The sequence below is a fragment of the Scardinius erythrophthalmus genome (assembly GCF_964197995.2).
Source record: "Scardinius erythrophthalmus genome assembly, chromosome: 22".
Lineage (NCBI taxonomy): Eukaryota > Metazoa > Chordata > Actinopteri > Cypriniformes > Leuciscidae > Scardinius > Scardinius erythrophthalmus.
In genome coordinates, this window is record NC_138242.1 from 7324809 (window position 1) to 7344710 (window position 19902).

At 39.0% G+C, this 19902-nt stretch overlaps 1 protein-coding gene across 1 annotated transcript; it reads left to right on the plus strand.

Moving 5' to 3' along the window:
- Positions 1-5571: 5571 nt before the first annotated feature.
- On the plus strand, positions 5572-18667 carry LOC308682420 (NXPE family member 3-like; the record flags this gene model as incomplete). Its single annotated transcript, XM_081352129.1, has 7 exons — positions 5572-6003; positions 15480-15839; positions 16040-16455; positions 16540-16610; positions 16728-16931; positions 17474-17814; positions 18470-18667. The coding sequence occupies 7 exons, from the start codon at positions 5572-5574 to the stop codon at positions 18665-18667; spliced, it is 2022 nt and encodes a 673-aa protein (XP_081208255.1).
- Between the last annotated feature and the right edge of the window lie 1235 nt (positions 18668-19902).

Below are 19902 nucleotides of genomic sequence, written 5' to 3' on the forward strand. Positions count from 1 at the left end.
GGGCCACTCCCCCCCCCCCGCGCTGGGCCCCCCCAAACCCCAAAAAATGCAGTTTTTCCTAAATAACTACCTGAACCGTGGCACCGAGGATGAAGAAATTTTTATGGTATGTTGCTCTTAAGGGCCCACATCAACCTAGCCCATAATCACTCATTTGTGATTTGCGCCCCTCCCATAAAAAATTAAAATGCAATATTATTCTGCTTTAATCGCCCCTATCTTCAGTGGAGATGTTCAGAACTGCACCATATTTCATGTGTATGATTAACTTGACATCCTCTGGGGGTATCCTCTGCTAAGTTTCGTAGAATTTCATCCATGGGGGGGTATAAAATAAATTCATTTATGTGCACATTTAGTGACTGTACACTCATCGGCCTGTAGATGGTGCTGTTGAGCGAAGGGTTGCTGGTTTAGGATGATACTGTCACACACACACATGCAGGAATACAAACAAACGCAAGCATGCACACACACTGACATCCACATGCACAGACACACACCCATACACACACATACAAATCCACATGCACAGACACACACACACAAACACACACGCGCACACATGTACGCACACATACACGCACAGACACACACACACACACACACACACACACACACACACACAGACACACACATACACAAACACACACACACACACACACACACACACACACAGACAGACATGCACATACTACTACTTTTTTTAGGTATATACATAAACACGCAATACAGCCAAATTACTCCACGTCATTTATTTTTGTGGAAAGCCAGTGCAGGCCTGAGCGGCGGTCATATTTTGTACCGCGATGCGGTACATCTAGTTTTTGGAATAAATTGCTGTTTATTACTGCTTACTGCTATACTGTTTTTAAAAGGGTCCTATTATGTCCTTTTACAAAGTCTTGATTTTGTTTCTGTTAGGAGTTTCAGATTTACATAAAAGGTGTATTCAATGTGCATGTATAAAGTTAGGTTAAAGGGGTGGTTCGGGATTTTTGACATCGGACCTCATTTTTAAGTCAGCCTGGTTGTTATTCATCAGTGGAGACATTTTTTTTTTTAAATTATCCAGTCCTTATATTTGGATAGTTAGCCAATGCTAGGCTAGCGCGAGTCAAGGGTAGATGTTAGCCAGCCATTAAAAAACGTTTTACCCACTCCACAGTGCACCAAACGCAAATCAATTATAACACTAGACTATCGATGCAAATGTACGTTGAGAGAATAATGTTAGAAATCAAACTTACCTTTCATCTTAATGATCCCAAAGGAACTAGTTTCTCAGCAGCTGCGGAATTTTACTTTGCTCCAGTTAGTAATGCGGCAAAAAGTAAACACAGAAAAGAAGCGCACTACAGTGTGTGCAGTACATGTGTGTACCGGCTCACTCGGTTGCCTATAGGTAATCAATATCACTCCGCTGCTGCTGTAGACAAGGCTTATGATTACAGGGAACAAATTATAACTAATGCAATGTGATGACAGGTAAGTTTGATTTCTAACATTATTCTCTCAACGGACATTTGCATCGATAGTCTAGTGTTATAATTGATTTGCGTTTGGTGCACTGTGGAGTGGGTAAAACGGTTTTTAATGGCTGGCTAACATCTACCCTTGACTCGCGCTAACCTAGCATCGGCTAACTATCCAAATATAAGGACTGGATAATTTTTTTTTTTTAAATGTCTCCACTGATGAATAACAACCAGGCTGACTTAAAAATGAGGTCCGATGTCAAAAATCCCGAACCACCCCTTTAAAATGTAGTGTGGAAAAATGTGCTTGGAGATAACCTAAACTGTCAGAGGCCTGTCATTTAAAATACAAACTAAAAAAAGGGGAAATTTAAATACATTTCTTAATTGACAACTAAAGCACACAGGGGGCATGATAATGTTACAACCAAACAAGAAATGCAGGTCTGGCATGACAACACATGTCTTTTTAACAAGTTATGGTGTTGAGAATTTGGTGTCCATTGTTGTTATGGATTTTGGAACACTGGAAACATCCCAATCTCAAAAACGTGTGGGCATAGGCAAAAAATAAAATAAAACACTTACAATAACCTGCTTGCATAAGTGTGCATAATAGAGCATGTTCACGATCACATTTAAATTGCTACTGTAACGTAATATTCACCCGTTTATTATTTAAGTGAAGCTGACTGACCCTGAATGAAAATCGTCAGTTTCTGTGGGATTTAATCCTATACAGACATTTTAGATTTGAATTGTTATATCTTCTCATACAAGAAAATGAGACTTCTGCGGCTGCCTTTACAGAAACAAACCTGTTTGACCAGTGTAAACTGTTTGACCATATTGGTTGGTTATCACCTGCAATCTGGTTTACATTTCCCAGGGTGGGGTAAGAGGTTCCATATCTTCTAATCTTTAAATTCATACCACCCTGTATATATATATAATATATTGTGTGTATATTATGAAAATAATGTTGTACGAGAGCCATATTGATTACACTCAACATAGTGATGTTCAACTGAGTGTCACATAATTAGTGGGAACGCCTCATTCTCAGAGCAGTGTGCCCAGTTTAACAGGACATTGGTTTGAAGTTGTGTGAATGTACTTCGCTCACAAGCAGACTTCAAATTATTCTAGAACAACAGACTTAGCCATGGTCGTACCATCAACAAAGAAATCAAATCCCCCCGGTAATCATTAGTTTATGAATATTGTAATATTTATGGGTCAAGATGGTTTCATGTTTTGAAGGATTTGGAAATTGATAATTTCTGTGTATTTCAGTCTGGAGGTTAAGAAAATCTTTACTACTACTGGCATGTTTTCTTTGGACATCATCCCTTCTGGTAAGTTCATAAAAAATTTAATACATTAAAAAGTTTATTCCTGTGTAATGTATAATGTGTAATTATAGCCTATTTTTAAGTACTGACTTCTGTTGTAAATGTGACATTTTTTTTTTTTGCTGTTTTTGTTTTTATGTCACTAAATACATGTATAATGTTACTAAATATTTACATTTCAAATAATTAAAATTCTTTTTTAAATTTCTACTTCAAACATTCACTTCATCAAAAATCCTAATAAAAAAAAACACCTCCACACATTCCACACTTTATTAAAGGTAGGATAGGCAATTTGTATTATAAACACTTTTTGTTATACTAGTTGAAACTGTCTTCATATCCTGACAGCAATCAATAATAGAAGTGGTCAAAATATTAAAACATGTACATATATCTTCTGTGAAAGTCTCAATCATTGAATTTGGTCCGACTCTTGTCAGACCTGCCTGTTACCTTATATATTTCTATATCTCCATGCACCATGCTCGCGCAGACATCACACATGATCAGCGCGTTCCATGAGGATAGGCAGATTTGTAGACATACAGTCACAGAGTGACACAAACAAGCAGCCGTTGTTTAGCCACTTTAAAGTTTCCCCTGAACCAAAACAACGAGCTTATGCTGCGTTCACGCCAGGTCCGTCGCGACAAGGCAAGCAAACCAAGCAATTGCTTGGGGCCCCGAGCTGGCCTGGGGCCCCAAGACAATGACTGGTTAAGAATAAAATGCAACAACAAACTGTGTGAGCGCCCCTTTGATAGTCAATGCCGTAAAGTGCAATGACGCTGTTATCGGGATCCCCCTCAAGGGGGCCCCCCTCAGTAGTCGCTGACAGCAGCCAGCCAACTACTCTGCTGCCGGCAAAATACAAAACCTCCTCGGCAGTCATCATGGAGCGGAATTATGCAAGTAAAACAAGATAGTGGTAAGTGATAAATTACACTGGATAAAATAGCTCTATTTGTCTTGTACAAATGGTGTAATTTTGCAGCAGCAAAATTCCTGCCTGACGGCAAATGCTGCTTGTAACGAACAGTTAGTGCAACTTTTTTTGTCGAACGGATGGAATACTTTTTTTTTTTTAACGGGATAAGGAAGACGCAGATCTGTTCCAGAATCACTGTTTAATGACATGACATTGCTATTCACCTTATTCCGCCCCGCCCACTTTTACTTCTGTCCAGCCACAAACATCTAATGTTGTAATGGTCTCACTACAGGACACATACACATGCTATATCTTGTTTGAAAGCTATGGTCCTCTAGAATTCAGTCGCTGGATTTATTTTACAGCCATTACTTGTGTTAGAGATCAAACCATAAGAAATTGCAGCTAGCAGTTAGCTAAGCTAACGTTACCCTCTTGTTCATCTAGTTGAGGCTCTACTTTCTTTCTACACCAGTTCGTGGCTATTTTTTTCTCATCTGTTGGCTATACACTGCAAATGTATCTGGTGATTAAGCAAATTTGATTTATTTATTTAAGAGGGACAACGCACATTAATCAACATGAGGACGAAGTCCAAAATGTAAATGTGCCAGATTTAGCCATACAGGCTAATTTTCATCTGCAGTCCCTAGCAGGTTGATGGTTAAGAGAAAACAATAAATACACTACAACAATACAATAAATACATATCAATAAGAAAGCCTTTGATAAAAATAAGTAAGAATAACACTACTATTCGCGATCTGGACAACTGGCAGGTTAATCAAAAAAAAAAAAAAAAAAAGTATCATACACAGTATCATACACAGTAGACACAGATCAAAGTGTATAGACACACATTTGAATACATCAACAACATATATGCACACACAGAGACACCACTATAACGATAAATGCAAACATATTATTCTGTATTATGGCAGCATATTTGATTTGACAATAACCAATGTTTTATGGATTTGGAGAATGATTTAATAGATGTGTTGTTCCTTAGTTCTGTGGGTATAGTATTCCATGTATGAGCTGCTCGAAAAGAGAAAGCTGACTGTCCAAAACTACTTTTTCTACCTGGTATTTTACAATCCCCTCTTGTAGACGCTCTAGTAGATGCGTTTAGATTCAAACAAACTGTGGTGTAATAATGTTTCAAACTTTACATGTAGTAGTGTTTGTGCACATCTTCATAACTAAGTAATAGCTATTAGAAAGACACAGCTATTAAATAATTTGATTGTGGCATTGTTTCAAAAGCTTCAAGTGAAATGTACTTTAGTACGTTGCAGCAGTTAATAACCATAGGCCAACGCATTTGGCTATAATATTATAGTCTATCTATCTACTTATATCAAGACAGATAACAGATTGGACCAGGGCAAACAAAGCGCTAAGTAGCTAAACCAGGAAGTGAGATTACGCGGATGGCGCCACCCAGTGCTACTTCCGGAATAAGGTGAATAGCTTTGTAATAGGTTTTGATGACAGTGGCATAGCATGCTATACTAACTATTCCACCGTGATAATCTATTTACCAAATGGGGGTTAGGAAAACCACACAATAAATTCCGTGCATCAAACATTAGCTCGGGATGTTTTTAAGCATTGGTAGTTGTGAAAGCAGGGGGGGTTAGGGTTAGTGCTTTCTTCTTTGGCTCTCAACGAAGGCGGTCACATTTTCTTCCCCTCCTTTCCCTTACCTCCCCTGCTTTGCTCCTCTCGTCTCATCTAGTCTACTGTCTTGTACTTTGAGAGACTCTCTCCGCACTGCTCTCCAAACTAAGAAATTATGGATTTGATCAACTGGTCTCTCAACGCAATTGACACCATCTTCTCGACGAGAAGCTTGGGTTCGGGGGAACCTGACTGCCCTGCCGGAACGTTCGCAGCTGGCTACACGATGGACGCGTGGGAGAGGTGGCGGGTCGTGTGTCTGGCGGCTCTTTCCATGGAGGACATTGAAGATATCTACCTATTCGGAACCATGATAACAGGTCTTCTGCTGGTTGGATTAGGCATTGCCCTGGTTTATCGAGGAATTAAGAAGTCTGTGACAGCTGTCCAAAGCCCCACAAGGCTGCCCGTCATGATTGAAGCAGTGGGCAGAGCTGTCAGCACTCAGACTGTGTCTATGAACCACAATATGGATAACATCATGGAGAAGCTCACAGCTTTGCAAAGGCAAATGGATTGTTTCGGAGACCAAAATGGACCAGGAGCTGTGTAAATTGGAATGCGGCTACTCGTCCCAAGACCAAACAACCCCAATCTTATCTGCTTTCGGCCCCCCTCTACCAGCACTGGCCTTGGCCGAGGCTGCTGCTGGAACAACAACAACTCCCCCGGAAGAGCACTGCAGCGAGACGCTCTTGCGTTCCTTCCCCCACTCCCCACTGACACCTGCTGATTGTTGACTCTGTCTGGGACCTGATCAAGGTTGTCTCCATGGCAACTGCTGTGTATCGCTATGACATAGATTGAAACAATCTACATTGTTAAAAGCGCTATATAAATGACTTGACATCCATGGAAAGACAGTATGTCACGTTATAAAAAGGCCCTAAAAGCGGCCAGGGCTGAGCACCTCCGCAAACTAATAGAAAACAACCAAAACAATCCTAGGTTCTTATTTAACACCGTGGCTAGACTAACAAATAAACAGATGTCACCTGAACAAAATATTCCGTTACAGTTTAGTAGTAATGATTTTATGAAGTTCTTCACTGAGAAAATAGAAATCATCAGAACCACAATTGTAAACGTTCAATCCTTAATTGCGCCTTATAATTCAACCTCAATTATCACCCCGCAAGAACAATTACAGTGCTTTACAACTATAGAACAAAAAGAGTTAAATAAACTTATCACTTCATCTAAAACAACAACATGTTTATTAGATCCTATACCAACTAAACTACTGAAAGAAGTGTTACCTGTAGTGGAAGAGCCTCTCCTCAATATTATTAACTCATCTTTATCTTTAGGTCATGTTCCAAGAACATTTAAACTGGCAGTTATAAAACCTCTCATTAAGAAACCACAATTAGATCCACATAATCTAGCACAGTGGTTCCCAAAGTGGGTGCCGCGGCACCCTGGGGTGCCGTAACAACTGGCTAGGGGCGCCGCAGAATCTCAGCTTTATTTTCCAATTTAAACAGCCTAAAATAACTATCGTACCATATAATAACCTTTTACAGCCAAGGTTATAATCGTTAATGAAAACGAACGAAAAAACTAAAACTAGGTGGGAAAAAACGCTATTTAAAACACGCAGCGTATTCGTTCAGCTGCATTTCCTTTCCCTGCTCTCCCTCCGTCTCTCTGTCACTCATGTGTCTCTCACATGCGCGCGCGCGCACACACACACACACACACACACATACACAGCCTCTCCCCTCCGTGCACACCGCGTCTCCATGAGAACGAGTGTTCGTTCGACGTTGAAAGCAAGTTCGCGGAAGGTTGGTATCTCTATCTCGTGAACGCCTTTAAATTAATCACAATCACACATTAAAAAGTGGTATAAAAAAAATTTAAATTCTGAATATAATTTTGTCAGTGTGTTATTGTCGACCCGAGAAGCGATTGCGCCTTCTTTAGAAAGTTAACTAGTCGCAAGTTTGAGGAAAAATGCACTTTTTGGTTCTGGTTGTCGATGTCAAAACACTATATAAGCTGTGATTCAAATATTAAATAATGTTATGTCATTATGTCTTTTTGAATCTTGCCCCTGACAAATAACCCAAATTACAAAAAATAGACTAAAACTAATACTAAAACTAATAAAAACTAAACGAAAACTAAGCATTTTCAAAAAATAAAAAATAAACTAAACTAGCAAACCCACTTTAAAAACTAATTAAAACTAAACTGAATTTGAAAACAAAAAGTCAAAACAAAATAAAAATAAAAACTAATGCAAAATGCAAAACTATAATAGGCTAGCCCTGTTTACAGCATATTTTAAAATCATATCAAAACACCAACATATGCAAAAATATTTGGAGTTGTTTATTATTATTTAAAGAGTTAAGTATCTTTAAATCTTTTTTGTTCCAATGATTCTCACATACAGTAGTCTAATTGGTTAAAATCAGTCTGTTGACGTGTGTCCAGTTATTAATGGACTGATGATTCATCTGAAGGGGTTGTTTCGCCTCATATTATGTCTGTTGTGATGCATTCATAATAAATTCATGCTGCTGTTTATGCTTCATTTGTTGTTTGCTCATCTGGATATAATTGTATGTATGTACATATGTTCGTTTAGTTTAATTGGGTTAGGGTGCCGTGGAAAAAAAAACACTACAAAGGGGTGCCATGCTTTCAAAAAGTTTGGGAACCACTGATCTAGCAAATTATAGACCCATTTCATATCTACCTTTTATGTCTAAAATACTAGAAAAAGTTGTGTCCGCTCAACTGGTCTCTTTCTTGCATGAAAATGATATCTATGAAAAGTTTCAGTCTGGATTTAGGCCGCATCATAGCACTGAAACTGTGCTCGTTAAAATCACAAATGATTTACTTTTAGCTTCTGACCAAGGCTGTATCTCAATATTAGTTTTACTTGATCTTAGTGCTGCGTTCAATACTATAGATCACACAATACTCTTAGATCGACTACAAAATTATACTGGTGTTCAAGGACAAGCATTAAGCTGGTTTAGATCGTATTTATCTGACCGCTACCATTTTGTTTATTTAAATGGAGAAAAATCGATCATAACTCCAGTAAACTACGGAGTGCCACAGGAATCTGTGTTAGGCCCTCTATTATTCTCAATATATATGCTGCCACTTGGAAATATTATAAGGAAACATGGAATTAGTTTCCATTGTTATGCTGATGACACTCAAATCTATATTTCATCACGGCCAGATGAAAACGCTAAATTATCCAAATTGACAGAGTGTGTTAAAGAAATAAAAGATTGGATGACGCGCAATTTTCTTTTATTAAATCCAGACAAGACAGAGGTACTAATCATCGGTTCAAAAAACCACCCACAAAACCTCTCACAATACAACTTTAACATAGTAGGATGTCCTGTTACTTTATCCTCTACAGCAGTGGTTCCCAAACCTGTCCTGGAGGACCACCAACACTGCACGTTTTCTTTATCTCCCTGATCAAATACACCTGATTCAACTCATCAGCTCATTAACCCATGTGATAATGAGCTGATGAGTTGAATCAGGTGTGCTTGATTAGGGAGACAAAGAAAACGTGCAGTGTTGGTGGTCCTCCAGGACAGGTTTGGGAACCACTGCTCTACAGTAAAAGACCTGGGTGTTATATTAGACTGCAACCTGTCTTTTGAAAATCATATTTCATATGTTACAAGAACAGCCTTTTTCCACCTTAGAAACATTGCTAAGCTACGTAATATGCTATCTGTTTCTGATGCAGAAAAGTTAGTTCATGCATTCATGACATCGAGACTAGATTACTGTAATGCTTTATTAGCTGGTTGTCCTGCTACCTCAATAAACAAGATACAGTTAGTCCAAAATGCCGCCACTAGAGTTCTTACTAGATCAAGAAAATATGATCATATAACACCAAATTTATCATCACTACATTGGTTACCTATAAAGTTCCGTATTAATTACAAGGTATTGCTACTGACTTATAAAGCACTAAACGGCTTAGCTCCAGTCTACTTAACCGATCTTCTATCGCCCTATAATCCATCGCGCTCTTTAAGGTCACTAAATTGGAGGCTTTTGGTCATACCTAGGATATCCAGATCCACCAAAGGAGGGAGAGCATTTTCACATTTAGCTCCATAACTCTGGAATAGCCTTCCTGATACTGTTCGTTGCTCAGACTCGCTCTCCCAGTTTAAAACTAGATTAAAGACGCATCTCTTCAGACAGGCATTCATATAATACTTTTAATCTTACAGTTAAATCCGGTCTCTAGTTCATAAACGCCAGAGGAGAACTGGCCCCCGACTGAGCCTGGGTTCTCCCAAGGTTTTTTTTTTTTTTTCTCCATTAGGTCACCTGATGGAGTTTTTCGGTTCCTTGCCACTGTTGCCTTTGGCTTGCTCAGTTGGGGATATTTGGGGATATTTAATTTAATTAATCAATCAACGATACTATTGATCAGCATTACCAAATGTGGACGTTCCACTAGAAACAAACATTGATGTATTGTTTTAATTTAATACTGTGAAGCTGCTTTGATACAACCTATGTTGTGAATAAATAAACTTGACTTGACTTGACTTGACATCCTGCAGACTGAGGCATCTAGATTTAGGATGCCAGGCGTAGCGACTCTCTAGGCCTACACATACACAAACTCTTACATGTACAGATATGCAATCACCCCCCCATCCCTCGCCTTCAACGCTTTGTACCCCCAGTTTGACAGGCGGGTCTGACCAGCACCGAGAATGGCTGCAGGACCGGATGGCTGCTTGCCCGTGCTGGGTTACCTCCACCCCCCACTCCCCTCCCCACCCCTCCACTCCCCTGTTGCAAGTCTTGTGTGTCCATGTTGTAGACAGAGTGTACTGATTATATGCTAATGTTGCTGAGGTGTTTTTTACTGTTCCTAAACTGTACTCCTTACAGTACAGTGGCGTCTGAGCGCGTTGTTGTCTTTGGAGCTCCATCGATTGATTTATAATTCTTGATTTCTCTTTAAACTCACTTACAACGAACATTTTCTACTTTTCCTCACCTCATAGTTATAACGCAGATTGTTGAGCAGACGCGTCTCAAGCCTAGTGATCCAACGCTGGATACTCCTATAGGTTACGTCCGTGGATCACGGCTGAACGCGTCTTCTCCGCACTCATTTACAAACAAACATTTTTTCGCCTATCGTGCGTCTACTCTACACCCGTACCACTGAAAAGACGGATTATATCCAAGACTTAAGCCATAAATTAGTATTAATATTGATAGCACCACTGGTAGCGTCGTTGCTAACTTAACTTACTGTCCATCTGTTAAAATGGCGAATATATCAAATGTAAGTAGTCTACCTTTTGGTGCAGGTGAGGACACATTTGAGCTGCACGCGGTGCAGTCTGAGCTGGAAGCTGTTGAGAAACAGATCCACGACCTTTTAGTAAGAAAAGCCGAGCTGATAGACCGGCGGTTAGCTCTTGAAACATCACGTGCCGAGGCACACAAATCAGAGATTAACGTTACTAACCCGCTGACTCCGACCTCGTCTACTCAGTGCGTTCCTCAACATCGGTCCCGAATGTCGAGGTCGCGATCAGCCATGGTCTCGTTCACTCCGGCTCCAACATGCCATCACGAAGCCTGGATTTTTCCACAGCGGAAGTCGCGAGTCAGGTCTAGACCAAGAAAACTCTCTCCGACCCTCCCGGTTTTCGAGATATCCACACAAAACCGCTTCTCCCCTCTTCGCGAAATAGAACGCGATGCTGTGATCATCGGCGATTCCATCGTTCGACACGTACACGTTACGTTAAATAAAAGTAAGGTGCATAGTCACTGCTTTCCTGGTGCTCGTGTTTCTGAAATCGCTGCTCACGTTCCCGAGATTCTGAACGAGCGCGTCGGAACCGTTGTCCTGCACGCGGGAGGGGCCGACATCAGACTGCGCCAGACGGAGGTTCTGAAGAAAGACTTCAGGAATCTGATCGATACGGTACGCAGCACATCGCCTGATATAACGATTATTGTGTCAGGACCGCTTCCCACGTACCGACTAGGTCATGAAAAGTTTAGTAGATTATTTGCGCTTAATGAATGGTTAATGTCATGGTGCAATGAGCAGAAACTTCTCTTTGTAAATAATTGGAATCTGTTTTGGGAGCGTCCTAGGCTTTACCGTGCTGATGGCTTACACCCAAGCAGATTCGGATCGGATCTTCTGTCAGATAACATCTCCAAAATGTTAAATACCTTTTGACTAGTAAACAAAAGTCCAAATCATAGTCTCTGCTGCATCAATTTAACTGATATAAATAGTGTAGAACATTGCATAGAAACTGTGTCTATTCCTCGTTTAGTGAGATCAAATCATAAATCTACTGCAGGATCTAGAAAAAATCTAATTGTTATTAAACCAGAAAATGTTGCTATTGGTAATCAAAAACAATTTTTAAAGCTAGGTCTTCTAAACATTAGATCACTCACACCTAAGGCAGTTATTGTAAATGAAATAGTCACAGATAATAGCTTCGATGTACTTTGCCTTACTGAAACCTGGCTTAAACCAAATGATTATTTTGGTTTAAATGAGTCTACTCCAGCAGGATACTCCTATAAGCACGAGCCCCGTCTGAATGGTCGTGGCGGCGGTGTTGCAACAATCTATAGAGATTTTCTCAATGTTACTCAGAAAACGGGTTGTAAGTTTATTTCATTTGAAGTACTTGTACTAAATGTTACGCTCTTAGATGTTCGAAAAACATCCCTATTATCTCTAGCCTTGGCTACCGTATATAGACCGCCTGGGCCTTACGCTGATTTCCTAAAAGAGTTTGCAGATTTTCTCTCAGACCTATTAGTTAACTTCGATAAAGCATTAATTGTTGGAGACTTTAATATCCATGTAGATAATCAAAATGATGCGTTAGGGGCTGCGTTTACAGATTTATTAAACTCCTTTGGGGTCAAGCAAAACATTACCGGACCGACTCATCGATTTAATCATACACTCGATTTAATTATATCACATGGAACCGATCCAACCGATATAGATATCATTCCACAAAGTGACGATGTCACTGACCATTACATGGTAACTTGCATATTACGTACTCCTGTAATATATCATGCTGCGCCGCGTTATCGATTAGGCAGAACAATCCTTCCATCCACCATAGATAATTTTTCAAACAGCTTATCGGATCTGTCTCAGCTGCTCAGTGAACCCAAACAAACAGATGAACTTGAGGAATTAACTAGCACTATGAGCACCATTCTCTCTGGATCATTGGATATTGTTGCGCCCATTAGATTAAAAAAGGTCAGAGAGAAAAGTAAAGCACCATGGTACAACAATACTACGCGTGTTCTAAAGAGAGAAACCCGTAATTTAGAGCGTAAATGGAAACAAACCAACTTAGAGGTCTTTAGAATCGCATGGAAAGACAGTATGTCACGTTATAATAAGGCCCTAAAAGCGGCCAGGGCTGAGCATCTACGCAAACTAATAGAAAACAACCATAACAATCCTAAGTTCTTATTTAACACCGTGGCGAGACTAACAAATAAACAGATGTCTCCTGAACAAAATATTCCATTACAGTTTAGTAGCAATGATTTCATGAAGTTCTTCACTGAGAAAATAGAAAACATCAGAACCACAATTGTAAACGTTCAATCCTCAATCGCGCCTTATAATTCAGCCTCAATTATCACCCCGCAAGAACAATTACAGTGCTTTACAACTATAGAACAAAAAGAGTTAAATAAACTTTTTACTTCATCTAAAACAACAACATGTTTACTAGATCCTATACCAACTAAGCTATTGAAAGAAGTGTTACCTGTAGTGGAAGAGCCTCTCCTCAATATTATTAACTCGTCTTTATCTTTAGGTTATGTTCCAAAAACATTTAAACTGGCAGTTATAAAACCTCTCATTAAGAAACCACAATTAGATCCGAATAATCTAGTAAATTATAGACCCATTTCAAATCTACCTTTTATGTCTAAAATACTAGAAAAAGTTGTGTCCGCTCAACTGGGCTCTTTCTTACAAGAAAATGACACCTATGAAAAGTTTCAGTCTGGGTTCAGGCCGCATCATAGCACTGAAACTGCGCTCGTTAAAATCACAAATGATTTACTTTTAGCTTCTGACCAAGGCTGTATCTCAATATTAGTTTTACTTGATCTTAGTGCTGCGTTCGATACTATAGATCATACAATACTCTTAGATCGACTACAAAATTATACTGGTGTTCAAGGACAAGCATTAAGCTGGTTTAGATCGTATTTATCTGAACGCTACCATTTTGTTTATTTAAATGGAGAAAAATCTATCATAACTCCAGTAAACTATGGAGTGCCGCAGGGATCTGTGTTAGGCCCTCTATTATTCTCAATATATATGCTGCCACTTGGAAATATTATAAGGAAACATGGAATTAGTTTCCATTGTTATGCTGATGACACTCAAATTTATATTTCATCACGGCCAGATGAAAACGCTAAATTATCCAAATTGACAGAGTGTGTTAAAGATATAAAAGATTGGATGACGCATAATTTTCTTTTATTAAATCCAGACAAGACAGAGGTACTACTTATCGGTTCAAAAAACCACCCACAAAACCTCTCACAATACAACTTTAACATAGTAGGATGTCCTGTTACTTCATCCTCTACAGTAAAAGACCTGGGTGTTATATTAGACTGCAACCTGTCTTTTGAAAATCATATTTCATATGTTACAAGAACAGCCTTTTTCCACCTTAGAAACATTGCTAAGCTACGTAATATGCTATCTGTTTCTGATGCAGAAAAGTTAGTTCATGCATTCATGACCTCGAGACTAGATTACTGTAATGCGTTATTAGCCGGTTGTCCTGCATCCTCAATAAACAAGCTACAGTTAGTCCAAAATGCCGCCGCTAGAGTTCTAACTAGATCAAGAAAATATGATCATATAACACCGATTTTATCATCCCTACATTGGTTACCTATAAAGTCCCGTATTAATTACAAGGTATTGCTACTGACTTATAAAGCCCTAAACGGCTTAGCTCCAGTCTATTTAACGGATCTTCTATCGCCCTATAATCCATCGCGCTCTTTAAGGTCACTAAATTCGAGGCTTTTGGTCATACCTAGGATATCTAGGTCCACCAAAGGAGGGAGAGCATTTTCACATTTAGCACCAAAACTCTGGAATAGTCTTCCGGATACTGTTCGTTGCTCAGACTCGCTCTCCCAGTTTAAAACTAGATTAAAGACGCATCTCTTCAGCCAGGCATTCATATAATACTTTTAATCTTACAGTTAAATCCGACCTCTAGCATATAAACGCCAGAGGAGAACTGGCCCCCGACTGAGCCCGGGTTCTCCCAAGGTTTTTTTTTCTCCATTAGGTCACCTGATGGAGTTTTTCGGTTCCTTGCCACTGTTGCCTTTGGCTTGCTCAGTTGGGGATATTTGGGGATATTTAATTTAATTAATCAATCAACGATACTATTGATCAGCATTACCAAACGTAGACGTTCCACTAGAAACAAACATTGATGTATTGTTCTAATTTATTACTGTGAAGCTGCTTTGATACAACCTGTGTTGTGAAAAGCGCTATATAAATAAACTTGACTTGACTTGACTTGACTTACAGGAGCATAGTCTGGGGGTTGCCTTTTTTTCTCCTCACCTCTCCTCATGTTAGGCTGTATTTTTTTCCTCAATGCTCTGTCTTCCTGTCCTGTCTACCCCCTTGTCATATTGTATGTATGTTTGTATGGACAGGTTTGATGGCTAATGGCTTGGTTTACTGGCTTTGATGGCTAATTTCACTGGTACTTGTGACTAAGTGACAATAAAGGCTACTACTACTAGTAGGACCTAACCCATTCACACTTTGTGCATGATATCACCAACGGCAAATGAGATCCACATAACTTTTATAGTATTATCCAGAAATGATCTTTATCTACAATAAATAAATAATTTATATACAAAAAAAATGAATTTGGTCGATTTAAAATTCTTGTCCTCTCCCAGGCTCTATGGGGATTGAATGGTGGGATCCAAATAAGACCATTTCAGCCCCCCAGACCTAAACCAGTTCCTCGAAATAATAATTCCTCATCTGCAATATCCGCTCATGACATGGGAATCAGTGAAGAGGAGTGGGACCGGCTACAGAAGGCTCTGGACTGGCCCGGTCCAGATCAAGAAATCACTCAGCTGGATCAGAGCACAAGCCCAGTCCACTCAACATTCTCTATCGTGGGACTCAAGGAAAGTTACAAAGTGGGAGAAAAGATCTCTGTTACCATCACAGCCAGAGACCACAACAAGAACCTGAAAAGATATGGAGGAGATTTTTTCCAAGCAAAGCTATTCAATTCAAAGCTAAAGGTGTGTTTGTTTTATATTATTTTATAATATTTCTTTTTATAAAAATTAAGACACTGAGTTTGATTAGTTGAGTTTTATTTGCCTGTTAATGGTTGATTTACAACATTTTATAAATTAAAGTTTTATATGCTTTAAAATTGGATTTACCTACAGACATTAGTATTCTGCATTATACTTAACCTTCTCTATTCTTCTTGAAGGCGAGTGTGTACGGGGAGGTTGTGGATTACTGTAATGGGACTTACTCTGTTGCTCTTCTTCTGCCCTGGGAAGGTCAGGCACAAGTTTATGTACGTCTAGAGCACTCCAGTGAGCTTGTGCAGATTCTTAAAAAATACAGGGCGTCCTCATTCCCACGCAGCCACTATAATGGCTACTTTGTAGGGCCAGGACCCAATAAAACCAGGATCAGTGAAGTAGTGCAATGCAATCTTAAGTGGGGTGCAGATGGAAGTTGGAGTAAAGGTGACTGCTGCTGTGAGTATAAGGATATAAAAACAGGGACGGTGTGGCAGTGTGAGAGACCAAAGAAACTTTCTTGTGACAAACTGGTTAATCACTCTTACGGAGGTTTGGAAAACCCATTAAATCCTTTTGAGAAGCAAATTTTCACAAAGTAAGTGGTAAAGGATTAAAAATGAATTGCAGAGGAATTGTAAAAACTAGAAAAACTGCAGAAAAGGTTTTTTTCTCTCCACAGGACATTAACAAATGTTGCTATTACTGGAAACACACAAATCATAAATGTCCTTCCCAACACTACAGGAATTGGTATGTTCATATATCAGGACCGATATAATCTAAAATCAAATGTAGTTAGTTGCAAGAGAATTAAGAATTTCCATAATTACGTCACAGTCTCTTCAGGTAAATGTTTCTTTGCTTTAGGCACAATGGAGAGATGCAGATCTGGCATGACGACACCAGTTCCTGCAGGGTTTTATCTGAAAGATGTCTGGAATTCTTTTGTGTGCAACACCCAAAAGTTCAATTCTTCACAAATGGGAAATTGTCTTAAAAACAAGATTGTCTACTTGATGGGAGACTCCACTACAAGGCAGTGGTTTGAGTATTTAGAAAGAAAAGTGCCAGGCAAGTTGTTCATAAATGACATTGATGGGAGGGTGGCGGGGGATTATTTAAAAATGTTCTCATGTTATTTAAGACTTGAAGTCATAAAAGTAATATAACTATACAGAAGCCCCAAAAAGCATTTGGATACTTAATATTAAATCAAGTGACAATTGTTTGTAAAGACTTAAATAGGTCACACTTAAAAATTACACTGTAATTGTTTTTCTCATTGCAACATGTAATTGCAGAAATTCTAAAATAATTTGTTTGCATCTAATGCAATGACATTCAGAGACATGCAAATGAGTCAGTGCATCTTGAAGGGATAGTTCACCACATAATGAAAATTCTGTCATCATTTACTCATCAACATTCATCAAACATTCAATATGGGTGAGTAAATGATGACAGAATTACAATTTTTAAGTGTACTATTCCTTAAGTGCCATATTTCCATATGTCTAGGGGGCTGCTGTGTACAATAAAAATTGGCTTTGCAAAGTTGTTTAAGAAATAAATAAAGCAATGAGTCTGATTTAAGTTTTACTTATCTTATTTAGACATAAAAAGAATGGACCTCCACACTCCTCATTCTGGTGGACCCCTGATGGCTGTAGAATTGAAAAATAATATCATTGTTCACTGGAGGCCACACGGTGTTCCTTTGCGATTTTCTAAAATGTCCATTACTGACTTGCATTATATTAGCAATGATATTGATGAAATAGCTGGTGGTCCTCATGCAGTCGTTGTCTTCACATTCTTTGCCCACTTGGTTTTTCACCCTATAACATTTTACGTGCATGAAGTGGCCAAAATCCGTCAGTCTGTTGTTGCATTGTTGAGTCGTGCACCAGAGACTACCGTCATCATCAAGTCTGGAAACACTGCAGGATTTAAGGTACAATTGCTCATTGTCCAATCCTACTCCATTTTCAATCATTTTTCTGTCTTGTATTTGTAATGGTACATTTGTCCTGCTGTCTTTATATTTAAAGTCTAGAAACACAAATATGCATGGGATAAGGTGACACTTTATTATCCAATTCATGCAAAATTCCATCCCTTAAAGGAGTTTCAGTGATATCCTATCATTACAAACCTTTATGATTGTCTTCCATGGTTTTGCAGAATGAAAGTGGATGGGTACCAGAGTATAAGCAAAGTAGTACATATGACTCAAGCACTGTGAGAGAAACAGAATTAAATGTAACTACTTTTCCCATGAAAAAATGGTCACCATTCACTGGACATTCTGCTATAAATAGCTTTTTTGTTCAATAATAGAGACTAGTATAGAGCTCAGCATAAAACATAAGGAAACATAGATTAATTAATCATTTATTATTTAATTTAATTAACTATTCCATGTTTCCCCCCTATTAGATAGACCTACAAGGTCAAAGTTTAATGTCAGTTATAACAGGTGACAGACAAATATTTAAGTAACCTACTCAGCGCTGTTTCTGGTAGAAAATACAAACAATGTAGTTTGTCTAAACCAAGTTAATATTAATGCTTACAGTACTGTCTGTTACTGATCTGTGTTGTTACAGGATATTTTTCAAAGTGATTGGTACACAATGCAGCTGAATACAGTGATGCAGGAGATGTTCAGAGATATTGATGGAGTAATCTACTTCGATGTCTGGCAGATGACGTCCTGTCACTATCTACGTGAAGATATTCACCCAGGTCCTGTTATCATTGCTATTGAAGTCGACATGTTGCTCTCATATATCTGTCCTGCCTGACACAATAGAATAATATTTACCTCACTTTGTTATAATATACCAAGAAATGTATGTACCCAGGGCCGGAGAGAGGCCACTTTTCAGCCCGGGAGTTTCAGGCCCAAGACCGGCCCACTTTTTCCATGGTGGAATTCCAAATTAGCACTTTTTCCAAATTGGATAAATGAAGCAACAGTTCAGCTCTTACTATTGTGTAGTTTGTATTAATACCATGGTTCAACAAATAATGTAAAGGTTAAATAATAATTCACTTAGACTTTATAAGAAGCGATTGCGACTTTATTTCACGCAATTCTGACTTTATATCTTGCAATTCTGACTTTATAACACGAAATTGCAACTTTATTTCACGCAATTCTGACGTTACTATATCTCGCAATTCTGAGAAATAAAGTCAGAATTGCGAGATGTAAACTCGCAATTGTGAGATAAAAAGTTGCAATTATCTTTTAAAATGTTTTATTCTGTGGCGGAAACAAGCTTCCATACCTCCTGGCCTCTTCCTCCCATCCATCCTCCCTGACGCGTACCATTACGGTAGGGCCGGCCCAGCTATCGGTTGGCGGTGCCGCGGTAGCCTACCTGAGAAAACAGGCTTGTTCGACTTGAACCGGTGTCGTGCCGAATTTCTACCCCCGCCAAATTATTACCCCCCTAGTACTGGTAGGTTTAGATTAGTTGTGGGGGAGGGGTTAGGATTAGGGGAGGGATTAGGATTAGGCAATCAGGTACTGACTTCAACGAGGGGGGTAAAAATTTGGCAGGGAGTCGAAATTCGGCACAACACCGGTTCAAGTCGAACAAGCCTAACGTTTTGGAAAAGACGGGCTATGGACCCAACCAACTCTATAGGAGGGGAGGGGAGAACTCCCTCACATAGTACAATCCATGCAGAGGCTGCGTGCTGCGGTGTCAGAATGCGGAATGTGTAGCCTAATGTAACTAACGTAGTTACCTTAAATGCCTTTAAAACTTTTAACTATTTTCAAACCTCACATTATTACCTTCATTCTGGTGCACATGGATGCACTGTGCAGAGGACTGAGTTCTTTCTCCTTTGCTTGTTTTTTCCTGCGTGTGCGTATTTGACCATGTAAGTGCTTTTGTTTTACACTTAACTATTATTCTGTATTTCTTAAGTTTATCCTAAATGTGTTTATTTTGCTGTATTTCCTGCTTAGGCATGTTCTTTAGTTATTTACATATGTATTTGAGATTATAGTATGAGTAGATGG